Source organism: Notothenia coriiceps, unplaced genomic scaffold, assembly GCF_000735185.1.
Source record: "Notothenia coriiceps isolate Sejong01 unplaced genomic scaffold, NC01 NC01_scaffold00024667, whole genome shotgun sequence".
NCBI classification, from domain to species: domain Eukaryota; kingdom Metazoa; phylum Chordata; class Actinopteri; order Perciformes; family Nototheniidae; genus Notothenia; species Notothenia coriiceps.
The window spans coordinates 6588091-6605016 of NW_011357368.1; the positions used below are offsets into that span (position 1 = coordinate 6588091).

General features: G+C 39.6%; 1 protein-coding gene across 1 annotated transcript; it reads left to right on the forward strand.

Moving 5' to 3' along the window:
• The first annotated feature begins 3272 nt into the window (after positions 1-3272).
• On the forward strand, positions 3273-16926 carry mmel1 (membrane metallo-endopeptidase-like 1). Its single transcript, XM_010782559.1, has 24 exons — positions 3273-3459; positions 6456-6632; positions 7055-7099; positions 7417-7470; positions 7613-7774; positions 7869-7949; positions 8388-8483; positions 8986-9104; positions 9485-9550; positions 10172-10306; positions 10562-10651; positions 11226-11362; positions 11467-11560; positions 11644-11772; positions 12341-12439; positions 12529-12612; positions 12692-12795; positions 13196-13254; positions 13369-13488; positions 13669-13802; positions 13944-14009; positions 14123-14218; positions 14757-14833; positions 15434-16926. The coding sequence occupies exons 2-24, from the start codon at positions 6476-6478 to the stop codon at positions 15531-15533; spliced, it is 2304 nt and encodes a 767-aa protein (XP_010780861.1). The 5' UTR covers positions 3273-3459; positions 6456-6475; the 3' UTR covers positions 15534-16926.

A 16926-nucleotide genomic window follows, 5' to 3' on the forward strand; every position in this document is an offset into this window, starting at 1 on the left:
AATTCAGACCAACAGTATGACTATGATGGTACGTTTTTAGACTTTAAAGCATACTGTAAACAAATGTTTAAGTAGAAAACCCATAATCATCCTTTTTACAACAATAACACCTTTAAGATTTTCCCTAAAGCTGGCACATGCATAAGTAGATTACTCTTTATTTTAAATGCCCTGTTTTTACTTCTTGTTATAAAGATATATGCTCGTCCACGCTCAGGTTTGGCGTGATTGAGAGTAAGAAGTGATATAGACCACATTGACTGCAGCCATCATGCTTTGGTCGCCATTATTCGAACACACAGCACCTGGAAACGGTGATTTAATGGATGCTGATTTATGAGACAAGGACAGAGACCATGAGGTTTGCTTCAGGTCCGGTTCCTCTGAGTTAGTCAGCAGAGGGACCTCGCATCGGGGGGTTTTATTTCCCGGTTGTGCTTAATGACCTGAGCGTTTCTCTGAGGCCTATTAAACACATGCAGTAAATCAACAGAGGAGGAACAAACCAGTTATCACCAACTTTGTTTTAAGGGGTGAGGGACGACAATTAATCTAACAGAAGGCAACCGAGCTGCCAGAGAGTGTGTTAGGACGACTCACACTGTCATGTCAGACCGACAGACATCTCAGCAGCCTGGGTCAAACAACAATCAATGCCTCTATTTCATCCAGAAAAACACCATTATATAACCAACTCTAGCATTGCTAGTGTTTTTAAGATGGGAAAAATGTAGGATAGAATCACCTTGTCACAGTAAATAAGCTTTTACCTCGAAAAACGCTATTGACTTTAAGCATTGCAATTAAAAACTCAAATATTCTGGGCTGGTTAATCTCATGCTTACTGCTAATCCGACAGCATTTAACACGAGACATTATTAACAGGGAGAAGAGAATGTAAAGCAGTGATTACTACTATTGTCAGGCCGCAAGCATTTCAAATTGTAATTTCAGGCAAAAACAGTAGAAATGAAAAAATTTAAAATGCTTATTTATTAATCTGGCTATAAATGAGAACATGATGTTTTCATATCTAGGTCTTCTGTGTGAGCCACAGAACAATTTGGTCCATGTTGCGCAACCTGGTATTTGATATCGTTTTTAGTTATGAGATTTTTTTTTTAAAGAAAAGTAATAATAATAATAATACATTTTATTTATATAGCACACTTATAATCTGTTATCCAACAATAACATCCTTCCCTGCAGTTTCCAAGCACACATTAAATATTTTTGCCACAGGCTTTTAGCAAAGTTGAGTCGCCTTCTCCATCAAATAAATACAGTAGCATTCATCAACAATAGTCTAATTAAAAAGCTTTCAAGCTTGTTTTTTCCAGATCCACTAATCACTGAGACAGAGCAGTATTTGTTTGCAGCCTGTGTGAGAACAAACATACGCTGCCTTACATCTAATAAATCTCAGATAATCAAGTTTGAAGTTCCCTACTTAAACGGGATTAGACTTATTCTTGCAAAAACCAACTGTTTGCACTTAAATATATAACATGCAATCTACGGACTATAAAGCAGCTGAGTAAAGACTTTAATGTTTGCCAGCAGCTTGCTTAAAGCAAGGTAATGATCATGAACAAAATGAGAAAAAAGCAACACATTAGCTGACAAATTCTGCAACACAGAGCAGAAAGCCCCGAACACAGCCGGCAGAAAGCGAAAGGTTGTTACTCCTGGAAATGTGGGGAAACCTTACCAGCACAGCATCGTCCTGAAAGGGAAGAGGGATAGAAGGAGCCCCAAAGCATCCAACCCTTTAAAAGCACTGATGGTCATTTACTTTGAATAAAATCAGTGGAAACGCATTAGTCAGAACACGTGCTTTCCTGGGAACTGGAGAAAAGCAGCTTTTCTTTAAGAGGTATAATTCTACATTTTCACTTTAAATTCAATGGCACTTTACAGCAGTCACATGGACAGATGCACGAGTCTCCTGTTTACCTGCACCATGGATGACTTCATAGTTCAGAGGGACAAAAAGTGGACACTGTTATATTTGATTACATGCTCTCTTCTGACCTTTTCAAATTCCTCTGAGTACATCTCTGTATTTCCCTGCAGGATTAACATGTACAGTAGACTAGGGTCGTGCTCACATGTGAAACAATATGCACTACATCAGATGATGACTTAATCCATCTCATGGGGGATGAGGAACGTCATGTCAAGAGTATTTACATTTATTAAAAAGCCTTTTCTTAGAAGATAACATATTACATTGTTTATCCTTTTGAGACAACAAAGGGCCATCCAAAGTTTGCCAATGTGTGAAAAGTGTTCTTTTTTTATTGAATTTGTTCTAGGTAAGATATGAGTGAAATCCAAAAGCAAACATTTTTTCACATTTTAATTTCAGTATTATACCTTACACCATATTTACTCAAATTATAAACCTTAAAGAAGGACAATTACATTTCTTAATGTCTGTGAGGCCAAACATCATTTTCAATATTAAGGATATCAAATCAATCAATAGATTGAGATCACTTATAGACATTTCTGTGACATTAATCTTCAACATCCTTAAATAATGCACATCAAAAAAGGATCTTTAACTTATCGAATGCATGTTCTTTTTTTGGGTTCGATCCACTCAATTTTGTTTACTCTCAGCCACCTGAGCAACTGCTGTGTGCATGAGCTACACACTCTCCTTTTATTATCAGCTAATTAGTGTGGCTAATCAGGCCGATAATGAGCTGGGCACCATGCCATTTCAATCTGTCACCAGGCCAGGGTTCAGATCCCAAAGAGAAACACGTTGGGCATCTGAGATCTCCATGAGGACAAGTCTTCCTGGACATGAGCGAGGGATGACAAGAACAACAGTGGTGTCTCTTTTTAAAGTGATGACAAGGGGGGCATAAATCTATTTGTTTAAGGCTACGGGGATATAAGAACAGCTTGAAGAGGTTTAGAAACTCAGTTGCAAAATTATCTGCCTGCAGAGAGCTTTAAAAACACGTTTGTGTTATCTCCCTGCAAGCTTTCCAGATTTCCCTGCCCTTTCCTTTCCAGCTGGGGACACACCACTGGGAGAACAAGGGGAAATGTATGCTCACTGTAACACATCCTGTTGACCCTTCAGATACACACATATCGTAACCATCCTCATCCCCTCATAACAAACAGATCCCCAATATCTTATCATAGTACCGAAAACAATGCTGTACTATCACCTCCCATCTGCCTCCTCTCCCTCCTCTTCCTCCCTCCCTCTCTCTCTCCCTCCCTCCCTCCATCTGTGTCTTGCTCTCCCTCTCCCTTTGCTGCCTCACTCATTCCCTGAGCAGCACACTGAGCTGGATAACGTCTCCTTCAACCCGCAGCACAGACTCATTTCTCTACACACCAGCTCTGAGTGGATGCTCAGCAGGGGTGTTTGAGATATTAGCGCGCTGTGGGGGGAAACGGCTTAGGGACTTCTACCATCCACATACCAAGGTAAGCCTCTGGATCCTCCAGATTAGATTCCTGTTTGCTGAGAAGCACCAAAACCAAGTTAGCCATCTGAAACTGCAGCCTTTAGGAATCACTCCCGCCAGATCCTCGGCTGTCCCAGGACAGATTTGTGAGAAATGCTTTAAGATTTTGAGTTGTATTTATAGACTTTGAGGTGTAGCCTACTATACGATAAGTAGCAAAGCAAATTATACTGAACCAGAGAACGTGTGTTGGCAGTCTGACCTGCGAGTTAATCCTTGTTTTGTTTGGAGCAGTACGTTTAGAGAAGAACTGTACCAGTCACTGAACGTAATCTTAATCAATGTGCTTAAAACAAGCAGACCTGAAAACATTCAGCACTGATTGGTCTCACCTTCAGAGAAAGGCTTAATTTAAATCTCTGACCTGTTGGCTTACACCCTGCCACTGCTTTGTGAACATTTATTTCATGCATATAAAATGCACATCTACCTACTTCATGTTGGTAGAAAATTGTTCTTTAAGGTTAGTCTCAGTAAATGAACAACCACATGTTTACCAATCGGTCCTCAATTAGGGTTGAATCATCAGTGTTTGTCTTTATATAAATCTGTCTTAACCTGTGTGCATACATGTGTAGAAAATAAAAGCTTTATATCTATTGTTTTCATGATGTAGAAGTTGGTGTCCTGGGAACTTGAAACGGTCAGAGATTTTAGTAAATGTAAAGGATCTGGAAGGTGGTACTATTGGTCAATGTGTTTGCTTTAAATGTGTGTGTTTTTGCTTGACTTTAGATCATTTTGGAAATGTAAACTAGTAATGAATCTTAATATTGTTGCTTAGTCTGCCCATTTTTATTTTTTATTGTAACTATTCCCTCTTTGACGCATAATCTGCAGAAGCCTCACTGTGGTTCACGAGCATGAAGCTGGACGATGTTGTGTAGCGCTGCAGCTGGAGGAAGAGAAGCAGATCTTCTCTGTCAATGCAGACTTTAATTTTGTTCCTGATTTCTTTCTGTTTTTCTTTTTGTTGCAAATGCACCGCTTATTACCTTGCACTCATTGCAAAAGGCAGCCGTAAAATTGTGGCCCTGGGATTTTTCTCTCAGGCTAAACAAATACTACGACAGTCTGCAATCACAATACAAAGTGCAATTCCAGCCATAAAAAAAAAAAAAAGATTATATATATAAAATAATGATTTATATATTTGCTACGAAGAAAGTACAAATGTGTCATATTATACTTGATTTTAACAGCATGTTTCAAAAATAATAAAGAATACAGTATATAATCATCAGATAAAACACTACATTTATAATATGTCTACATTACATTTTTTCATATTTAAAATTGTTGGGTGACATAATGTTCTTTTGGATTTACCAAAGGCTTGTGAGTCAGATGTATTGCTCCAGGGAGAATCGTCTTTTTGTAAAGGCATTTTGCCAATTCCTAAAATAGATATTATCTTAATTTTTTTACATGCCTTTTTTGTCATTTTGCTTTATTGAAATGGAAATAAGCCACAGACTTATTATGCATTGGGTTATTCATAAATACAATTTAAAATGCCTGAATTCCTCCCAAAAACAGGGAGAAATTAAACAGAAATGCTCAACATCTGAGGACATTCAAAGATGTAGATCTTGCATTGTGGACTGCACATTATTGCTAAGTGAGGCCTGTCTTGCTTCCTGATGCAGTATGGCTGGATTTTGCCTCAGTCGTTTGTTTGCACTGTGATACTGAGGGTGTCAGTGAGTGAAGCTCTAACAAGCCCCTGCCTGCTCTTCATCACTGTAGTGCCAGATATGTGCCCATGAGTATTCATCAGTTAGGGCTAATGGGGCACAGCAGTGTGGACCTCTGATTTATAGCCCGTCCCCTGTCAGGCCTAATGATAGGGCAATGGTGCTGGTTATGGAGAAACAGGTGCTGCAGAGTGAATAGATACAAAGAAATGCTGTTGAAAGCCACGGGTGATTGTGGTTTTGTCCTCTTCACAAATGTTCATTTGCAATATTGTGTTCTCACATACATCATTATTGTGCAGAGAAATTAGCTCTCTTGAAGTATGGGCTTAGGCTATGTCTAGAGGCCTAATAGCATGCATGTGTGTGTGTGTGTTGGGCAAATATTTCATCTGTTTCTGTTCCCCAAATTGTTTCCAGAATTAATGTCATATTAATTATACACAATGACTGTCTCTCCTATATTAACACCAGATGGAGCTCAATGATTAAGTGGAAAATAATGTCCCTCATGCACTAAACAAAATGTGGTCAAGTTATTAAAACAGGGGCACTGGTCCCTTGAGAACAATCATTATTAAAGTAAAATAATCATTTCAACAGGCAAGACACTATGTGGCAGAAGGGCTGGGCTATATGGGGAAAGTAAATAATAATATTACTGAGAGGATTTTTTAAATATTGAGATATTATCAGCTATTTCACATGACAAAGTCAAATCATTGTTTCCAGGTTGGAAACCAATGATGTCCCTTGCAGCAAACAAAAGCTAATATAGACAAAGCAGTCATTGTGTCAGTTCCTACTTAATCTCCCAGTCCATTATGAGTTGATCTCACATTAAGATAGCATTGTTACATTTAAGAAGAATTTCGTCCCGCTTAGTTTTTATTAAGACTATTGTGAATTTTAAAGGCCATATTTTGTGTATTCAACATGCTCAAAAAATAGTTATGCAAAGGCTGCAGAAATAAGCAGAATAACAAGAATAACTTGTCTAGTGTCAAACTGTGTTTCTGCAACGAGACCAGAACAGTTTCACAACTCCTGTCAGTGAAGTTGTTGTAGGTGTTAAGCAGTTGAAGCTCACTCACTGCAGGTCGGCTGGCACAGTTTACTGATGGATCACTGCCCACACACACATGTACACACACACACACACACACACACACACACACACACACACACACACACACACACACACACACCTCTCTCTCTGCCTGGACCATCCCACACTCTAACAGTGTCTTTCCCACAGAGCCGGCAGTCAGGAGGAATATGGGCAAATCCGAAAGCCAAATGGATATCATGGAGAAATCAAGTAAACCTGGAAAGCGCCGTTGGACTGTTGCAGAAATCGGTCTGTCCGTGCTGCTGCTGTTGGTCAGCTGTGCCTTGGCTGGGTTGGCAGTCCTCTACACATCGGTTGTGAAAGGTAATGGGTCACTGAGGAAAGATCCAGATATTACAGATGGGGGGTCTTCCTGCTTTGTATGTGTGACTGCGAGTTGGCATCGACACAGGACATAATCCTGACCCTAGACGTGCTTTCAGATGCAATATTGATGCACACTTCATTGGCTAACCCTTTTAGAGATTTTTAAAGGTTAGTGTTACTCCAGCAAAATAAGGCTTTCACTTCAAAATACCATATATCAACGATACACACACAGACAGGTTTAATGATAACAATTTTTAACTGCAGGCTCTTTATTCCAGGATTTTGTTGACTTGCAAACACAAATACAACTCTGCCTGGGACATAATTGTGTTTCCCCATGCTTAAATGAGAATTGATCATTATAAGATGCCCTGACTGTGTCTAATGTTTGTTCATGTTTCTTCCGACCAATGCAGAGCAATCCAACAGGACAACTTTGTCGAGGAGCACAACAAGTGAAGGTGAGCGTTGGTCGCTTTAAGCTTATAAACTCAACACAGGTCGCACCGTGGGATAAGTGGGTTTGCATGTGTCATATTGAAGCCTGCACCTCTGATAGTCACTGTAATTCCCTTTACTGCCTGATCAGCATTGCCACACAAAAGTGAAAGAACAAAGTCACTGCTGACACAGACACTGACCGTCACACACAGACCACACATACATCTATTTAGTTTGAGCTTTTTCACACAACAACATCCTCCTTGTCTCAGTCTGGGGGTAGTTTGTCCAATGGTGCGCATGCTTTCTCATGAATGTTGACACTGATTTGTTTCAGGCCAGCTGATTCGCTCCAACAGTGTGTGTACAACTGCAGACTGTGTTACTGCAGGTGAGAGGGACTGTTATCTTATTTGCTCTCTTGCTGTTCCGTTTTGTAAACAAAGTCAGCCCCCTTTCCTTTCAAAGTATGTTATATCCACATTACGATGTCCTGCCTCCCTCACCTTTCTTGTCTCTGTGATGCCTCAAAGCTGCTCGGCTGTTGCAGAACATGGATAAGTCTGTGGAGCCTTGTGATAACTTCTACCAGTACGCCTGCGGGGGTTGGCTGGAGAGACACGTGATCCCGGAGACGAGCTCCCGCCACAGCATCTTTGACATTCTGCGGGACAAGCTAGAGATTGTACTCAAAGGTCAGCTGGGTTTCAGTGGACTGCAGCATCCAGGGCCATGAGGGGGCTTCATTCAGAGATACAATGTCTGCATGCATGTGTTTTGTTGTTTCAGGTGTTCTCGAGACGGACAATGAAGAGGACAGAAATGCCATCAAGAAGGCCAAAGTCCTTTACAACTCCTGCATGAATGAGAGTAAGGCTCTCTTTCTGCTGTCTGAAAATGCTGGTTTTATTCTGAGAAAACATATAAATAACAGTTTCTGAAGCTGTTTATGTAGCAGGCTATCACACAGCCAGGATTCTGCAGGGGATCACCAAGTTAAAAGCTTCAAAAATGTAATTTAAAAAATGTTGAATTTTAAAAACCTTGAAGAATCTTTAGGACCTGCAGATACTAACCAGATGCAGCCTAGCAGGGTATCTTAGAGCATGTATTAACCTTTTATTAATTTCTCATCCATGGTGGTTAAAAAGAAAAAGTATTTGTGAGTTGCAATTTTCTTGATGTTTCAAAGATAAAACTAAAAGTCTCAATCTTAATAATGTGGTTTTCCCACAGAATGAAGGGACTAAAGTGTGGTTGTATGTTTATGATATATATATCATTATATTATATATATTTTTGGTGCAGGCCTCATAGAGCAGCGTGACTCTAGGCCCCTCCTGAGGCTCATCGAGAGTATCGGGGACTGGCCTGTGGCGACAGATGACTGGAACATCACTACCGGTACAAACACACCCTAATGTCCACAGCTTGTTCTGTACCAACATGCACATGTGCACCTGCAATACGTCATATACTCAGATACATTTGCTCACACATGTAGAATTGCTGTGTATGACTAAGCAATTCTGCACAATTGTCAAGAGTCTGACCGAGGCTCTTCATCAGAGCGGTCATGTGTGGAGTTTGGGAGTGTGTTGAGTAGGTAGAAGCAGGTCCTCACTGAGGATTGTAAAGTGGGCTTTAAATAGTCTACACTGCTCTTCCCCAAGCTCCTGGCTCTTGCCTCGTTAATTAAATGTAATCATAGACAGATGCTCAAACAGCATTAACCAAACATAGACGCATCTGCACACACAGATTTACACAGATTGCCCAGTAAAATGTGCAGCAGAAGAAGAGGGAGCCTCATTTTTGCATGATGCTAAATTAAATAGTTATTTACAAAAAGATTACCTTGTTAAAATTAAATCCCCCCCCCCGCGCCCCCTCCCGTGAATTGCAGAGGAAGCATGGAGCCTTGAGGACACACTGGCCAAGCTTACCGCTAATTTCCACAAGAAGGTTCTGCTGGACATGTATGTGTGGACGGACGACCGGGACTCTCGGCGCCATATCATTTATGTAAGACCACAAAACAACACTTAACAGTCGTGATGTCTTTATAGAGCCATTATGTGTTCGTGTGTCTCTTAAAGGAGTAGTTTCTAATTGTTTTAAGGGGATTGTATGTACTTTATCATTACATAGGTGCATAGTCATAGCCATAAAAGCAGAGCGATTGTACTGCTGTGGATGGGAGCATCAGCAACACGTATTTTAGCCACCTTAAAAGGCCAACCAACTCAAATCAGTAATCTATGCCCTCTACTCAATACTCAATTGATACAAACTGTAATTTAACCTTGAGGAACATGTAAGTTGCTGGTCTATTACTGTTGGTTAGAATTCACCAAAGTCCAACAATAACATAAATAATGTTATTTTTCTGTAAATCTGTTTAGATTGACCAGCCGGGACTTGGAATGCCATCAAGAGACTATTACTTCAACGATGGAAACTACAAAAAAGTAAGTTCTCAAACATATTTTCTGACTACTGTACACTATCACCGATCATGGAGATCATTTTTGTTTCTATTCGTAAAATATGGAGAAACCTTTCGCTCAGATTTCTTCTTCCATCATTTAAAATACAATTGGATGAAGGGATTTCCTTTTTTGGTGTTAACATCATTGACAGAATGATAATGAATACTTGTTACAGCTGCAATAAAACCTATTTCCACTAAAGAAACAGTCCACTGTCAGGTCCATATTATCTTTGGTCTTAATTCTCGGTTCGGTATCATTGAAGAGAAGCCAGCAAGAGTGAGCTAAATATAAAAAAGTCCAAGTTAAAAACCCAGTGTCAACTCTTTTCTAATGAGAATCAGTACTAGCTCATAAAGTCTTTAAATCTAGCAAGAAAGTCGTCAAGTTGTCAACAGTGACAGCCCCTCCTGAATCACAATTCAAAGTTCTCTCATAGTCCCTGGATTATATATATATATATATATTTTAAAGTATTATTTTCATTTTCTTCTTATTTGAGTATTACAAAATATTGTAATACAATTCACCTTCATTAATCTGACACAACTGTGATTTGTTGTGGAAAACAGCATTTTATAGCATGTGATTGCACCGTAGGTTCGAGAGGCATATCTACACTTCATGGTTTCTATTGCGAAGATAACTCGAGAGGACAGGAACTTGACTCAGGATGACGACCGAGTGTGGGAGGAAATGATGCAAGTGCTGGAGCTGGAGACAGACATCGCCAATGTGAGTGCCAGCCACAACAGGAAATGGAATTGTGCGACGAAGGCAAAGGAAAAAGGAATAATGACAAGATGAAAAATGAGAACCTCCTCTCTGTTTCAGTTGAAAGATAGCAGCCAAGCTTTTAACCAGGTCTTTTTGTCAATGTCTGTCTAGAGCGGGACGAATGAGACTTTGCTGATGACAGGAGAGAAAATGTGAATATATATAACCAAGATCAGTTTATGGAAAGCTTCTTCCTTCCTGTTTGTTGGACAGGCCACATCACCGGCAGAGGAGCGCCAAGATGTCACCGTTCTCTACAACAAGATGACACTTGGAGAGCTACAGAGCACATTCAACTTTAATGTACGTGTTATTTCATTTGTTTTTTGTACTAAACAATTATGTTACGTTATGTTAAGTACTTTGAGGTGCCTTTGAGCAGAGAAGTTGACAGCTTTTATACTTGGTAATGATGAACCATAGCTGGCCATTCTTTAAACAAGGCACATTGTTTATACTAGAGTTATACTAAGACCTGGGTAAGAATATCTGTATCTCACACATTAAATAAATAGCTCAACATTTTTTAAATGCACCTTAAATTTGCCTTATTGCCAAGTAAGATAAAAAGAGTGACACCGCTTTAATTTCTGTAAATTAGTATGAAGCTTACTCGTTAGCCTAGCACAAAAACAAGAAGCGGGGAAACAACAAACACTCTCTCTTAAGTAGGTTTGCAAAAACAATAATTTTTATATTGATCAATTAACGTTTGGTCAAGACAATATCAGAAAAAAGTGTCCAAGTTGTTGTCTTTAAATGTCTTGACTTTGTCCTTAACCCAAACACATTCGATTAACATAGAACTGAGAACAGAAGGACATCTCTAAAAATGTATTTAATATGCAAAAACATCTCCTACCTCTTTGTTTTGCAGGGTTTTAACTGGACACGTTTTATCCAAGGTGTGCTGGCCAGCGTGTCTGTTGACATCCAGCTGGAGGAGGAGGTGGTGGTGTACAGCTCTCCGTACCTCGAGAAGATGAATGATGTTCTCCCCAAACACAGTGTCAGGTCAGGCCAAGAGGGCTACGCAGAGTCCATGAAAATGAACATATTACAGAATATTTACAATTCAGTAACACTTTAACAAGATATTGCATACTTTATAATTGCAGGACTATGCAGAACTACCTCACCTGGCAGCTCATCATTGACAGGGTTAATAGCTTGAGCCGCCGTTTCAAAGACGCCAGAGCCCGTTACAGAAAGGTGCGATGACGATGGTAAGGCAGCACATAATAAAATGAGCATATTCAAAAACTGACCTACAATGTGTGTGCTGTATGTGTCAGACTCTCTACGGGACCACTGTGGAGGATGCTTGGTGGCGGGAATGTGTCCGCTATGTCCAGAACAGCATGGAGAACGCAGTTGGAGCTCTGTATGTGCATGAGACTTTTGCTGGAGAAAGCAAACGAATGGTAAGGGCTTCACTTCTGTAACCCCCAGTTTGATGTTCAAAACACACATTATTGTTCTCAAATATATATATTATACCTGAAACGCTTAGTTTTGAAGCCTGCCTGAAATTGTATCAAAAACAAGTTTATTTAGGTATCAGGCAGTAAAACCTATTTATTTCTGCTGTAAAGTTGAGCATTTTACCATGGGGGTTTATGGAGATTGACTTTCTTTTAGCGCCAGCCTGAAATGGCCATTCAAGGCTAGCTTTTGGCACTTTTGCGTTTATTTTGCAGCGCCAAAAACTGACTGGGTTGCCTTATTTCATTTAAATGTGTTGGTTGATGTGCACAATCACTGAGTATTTTTCTTGGACTTAAAGTGCACTTTAATGCATTTTCTGCTTTTCACACAATTGTTAGTAGTTATTATTGTCATCACCCCTTGCATTCTTTGAACATAATTGATTAAATATGTGTTAAATGAACACAATGTACAGTATGTTATAGACAAAATATAATGTGTTATCCAGGGCCCCATAACTATGACCGCTTGCTTCTGTATGAGATTGTATTACTTTGTTCACAGGTCAGTGACCTTATCAGTAAGATCCAGCAAGCGTATGTGGAAACACTGGAGGAGTTGAGCTGGATGGATACTCCTTCGAAGGAGAAGGCAAGAGAGAAGGTATCAGAGGAAGCCAAGCCAAAAATATAAGGATTTACCTTCTTTAGATGTTCCATATAATCACACTAATCGTTGTGTATGTCACATAGGCCATGGCAATCAAGGAGCATATTGGCTATCCGGATCATATTCTGCAGAAAAGCAACCAGAAGCTTGACCAGGAGTACGCTCATGTAAGTAAGGACTGGGTCTGTTCCTAAGCCACGCTGGAAATACCTGACATGTCACTGATCTCTCATTGTCCGGTTTCAGCTGAATTTTAGTGAAGAAAACTACTTTGAGAACATCCTGGAAAACCTCAAGTCTGAAGCACAGAAGAGTCTGAAGAAGCTCAGAGAACCAGTCGACCCAGACTTGTAAGCTGCTGATAAATCTGAAAGCGCAAACTGTCCTTATGAACTAAAGCTCCTGTAATCTTTGTGTTTTTGTATGACTTAATAAATGAGACATAAAACATCATCACAACAGAACGCCATTTAAGATGAGGTCGATAAATGTCGGTTTCATAGATAGTTAACGTGGTTGTTCTGAAAACGTAACAAAAAAACTTTTCAAAAATGGAGAACTAAAGGTCCAACAAGTGACGATTGCTCTGTGACATCATTAAGTAATAATTAAAGAGCATTGCTAGTGAAGATTTTAATGTTTTGTTTCATATGCAAAATATGCGCTGTGCATGGATTTTCTAGCATAGTATATACCACTGAAAATGCAGTTTAATGCTCTTTTCTAAATTGTAAACCAATCACTCCTCAGGTGGATCATTGGTGCTGCTGTGGTGAACGCATTCTACTCACCCAACAGGAATCAGATAGGTAGGAGCTTTGCCTCTATGGAAAAATAAGAGATGGGTTTTTTAATGGTTAGTCAGTGACTTCTTAGTGTATTTCAGTTGTATTGTTTCATTCCTAGTGTTTTCGTCTTCCCAGTCTTTCCAGCAGGAATCCTGCAGCCGCCTTTCTTCAGTAAACATCAGCACCAGGCCCTTAACTTCGGTGGAATAGGAATGGTTATCGGACATGAGATCACACACGGATTTGATGACAACGGTCAGACACAAGTTATTCCTCATGGATATTTTGGGAAGCCCAAACTGATAGATACAGTTTAAAATTCCCTGTCATTTTAAAATAACTGTTTATTTTAAGTTTACTGGTTACACAGGTTACTGTTAGATGCATCATGTTTGGCAAACAGTATTTAACATAATGCATTGTGTTTCCTCACAGGGCGTAATTTTGACAAAGATGGTAATATGCTGAACTGGTGGAGTAATTTCTCTGCTGAGCATTTTAAAGATCAGTCACAGTGCATGGTGCAACAATATGGCAACTTCAACTGGAAGCTGGCAGGTGGTCAAAACGTAAGCACCCAGTGGCATTTATTAAATGAGATGTTGTGTCTTGGCGTTAATCCCAGAGATTGTAAACTATGTATTAAGTAAAAACCAGAATGAGTGTTTTCATGCCTGTGTGTGTTTTTGGTTTTGCCTGTGTGGCTGCAGGTCAGTGGAATCAGCACTTTGGGGGAGAACATTGCAGACAATGGAGGTGTTCGTCAAGCATTTAAGGTTGGATGTTAGCTGCATAAATGCCCAACAATTTAAGGAACAATGACAAAGTCCAGCATGTTAGTTATGAACTAACATATCCTAAATCTCTAAGTGTATGTGTGTATTTACAGGCTTACCTAAAGTCGGTGGAGATGAACGGTGAGGATTCTCGTCTCCCTGGGCTAGACATGGACCACAAGCAACTGTTCTTTCTTAACTTTGCCCAAGTACGTAAGACTAACGAGGACATGTTGATTCTGGATGTATTAATATAGCAGACAAAGGGACAGACAATCATTTCGCAATCTGGAGTCAAGAGCCAAAGTTCAGAGGGGGCATTTTTCAGCTGCTTTTTGGTGCTGACGAGTAAACACTTGGACAAAGGGAGAGGGTCAGCTGGTGAAGCAATCTCAAAACACTCACATAGGGGATGGAGAGGAGCTGCCAAAGTAAAGAGCATCTGGCTGCCAGGAAATGTTATGCAGAAAAGCAGAAAACGGTCTTCAATAATTAAACATGTCAGGACTCCCCATTGGGATGGTGAGTTTCACAAGTGGTCCGTTGGTCCATGAGCAAAATAACTTGCTAAACTTGCACCATAAGAGGTGGAATAATTATTAGATTCAAAGTAAAATGATGATATAAACATGAGTTAGGGAAACACTAACTCTATAGTTTGTAAAAAGGGGTTTTAATACTAACAGTCTGCAGAAAGCTTCTTTCAATGGTTGCTTTTTAAGGTCGATTTTGCCTTTTATTTTCTAGGTATGGTGTGGTGCTTATCGGCCTGAGTATGCCAGCCAGTCTATCAAGACTGACTCACACAGTCCTTTAGAGTACAGGTAAGGATCTTCAATATGCTCAGATTTATAAACATTAATATCTTAATCGCTAGTTTGAATGACATAATTAAAACACCACTCTATTGTGATCGTAGTGATGCCAACTCTTCAGATCCTCTCTGCTTGTTTTTGTGCACAGCAAGCAGCTGTTTGAAGCAAACCAAAGCTCCAAAAAAACATTATATACAACCTGCTCGGAGAGATTAGTGACCAACTGGTGAACACAGTGAAGCATTTAGCCGCTAAAGAACCAGATATATTTGTCATGAGTTGATAGAGTCTAACAAATAAAAAATACACGTACAAAATAGTTTTTTAGTCAGCCATAAACAAATCAAATGCTAATGGTGCTCCGTCTGGATGTGTTGGCTAACACATTTGTTGTATTACCATAACATGTGACAGGATGTTCACAGCGGTTTAATCATGCTCACCTGATGTTCTGTGTGATGGACTAAGGAGCTCAGGTTTCAGGGCAGCTTGCCCATTGGCTGATCCAAATGTAAACATTTGGAAGCTTGATTCCACCTTAGTGCTCCTCTAGCATTCATCACATGTTTCATCTCTTTTCATAATGTCTTGTTTTTCTTTTGTCTTTAGGGTGCTTGGATCTCTCCAGAATTTCGAAGCGTTCTCAGAAGCTTTCCAGTGCAAGAAGGGCAGTCTGATGAACCCCGAGCAGAAGTGTCGTGTCTGGTAGAAAGTTTTACTCTTGAGAAAAATGTATTTCTTGACTTGGGCAACTCAAATCATAAGAGCAAGTTGTCCACCTTAAACCCAAATAGACATCCCTGCTTATTTCCAATTGATTTTGGGCAGAGTAATGACACAGATCTTTGCATATACTGTAGACGGATAACATCCTGGACTACACCCTAGTTTCAAATCATGAAGCATGTATAGTATAGAAAGGAACTTGCTAGAGTATCTTCTCAAGTTTGACGCGGTGTCTCCGGATGAAAAGGTCACTTGTTCTTTCTTTGCTCTGTCCCACGGCAGATGACGAGTGGGTACATGAATATAAAGGCTATATAGAATGGTCAAGGCTTAAATGGCCCGTTTGAAATGCTTTGCCAGCCTTTCTTGAACTACTGCTTTAAAAAATCTCTTGTGCAGATCTTGTGATTTATCCATTATCGTTTGGCGCAAAACTGCCTTGGTATCTCTACTCTAATGTTTTGTTTTTAAGACATTGTGCCACTTCATAAGAAACAATAATGAAAAAATCTAACTCTGAATGAAGAGTGTGAAATAAATGAAAGCTCAGGGCTTTGCCGAAGTAAACTACAATATAATTAGTCACACTCTGAGAGTTTGTTCATTCACTGTTACATGAAACAAATTACCTAAAGACTTTAAGACTGTTAAATCTTTGCAGCTTTAACCTTAAATTAACATCCTGAAAGAGCTGCGGCTTTCAACATTTTTACACTTACAGAGTGGATAAACAATTAAAATGTACAGAACTTTGTGAAGGATAATTTTTCTAAGTTTCTTTATCACTTCCTGCAAAAGATTGTTGCTCACTGCAGAATTTTTGTTTGTGTGTCCTTTCCTGTAAGTAACCATATTCCAGATGTTTTGAAAAGTACTAGTCGCCTGCTTCTTTTATAGATAGTAAGAGAACACCTCTGATATTGATTAAAAAAAACAACAATCTATATCAGTTTAGATACAGGTTTGGATATACAGTAGGTAGCTAATCACAGCTGTGTTGTGTGCTTGAAGCCCATTCCCTCTATCTCTCTGATCTATTCGCCCTGTTACGTCATTTTGAGAGGCTATCAAGCTATGTAAACACATAACAGGTGCCATTTGTTGTATGACATTTATTCAAAGTTATATTGTCTGCTTGTATGCTATCTGTAATTTTAACTCAACATGGTGATTGATATGTAGAAGAACAGTCATTTACTTCGCGATGCGGTCCCCTGAGAGGAGAAGAACACACAGTGATTACACAACTTTGAACCTCTGGGCATACCCAATTACTTGCTGAGGGAAAGGGAGAAGACAAACCCATCTCTCTCACACTCACACTCGCACTCGCACACACACACACACACACACTCACACTCACACTCACACTCACA

Coding starts and splice junctions, on each gene's coding strand:
- mmel1 (XM_010782559.1), top strand. CDS start 6,476: ATGGGCAAATCCGAAAGCCAAATGGATATCATGGAGAAATCAAGTAAA. Junction 11,773..12,340: donor CTGGAGAAAGCAAACGAATG/GTAAGGGCTTCA, acceptor CTTTGTTCACAG/GTCAGTGACCTTATCAGTAA. Junction 13,803..13,943: donor AGCTGGCAGGTGGTCAAAAC/GTAAGCACCCAG, acceptor GTGTGGCTGCAG/GTCAGTGGAATCAGCACTTT.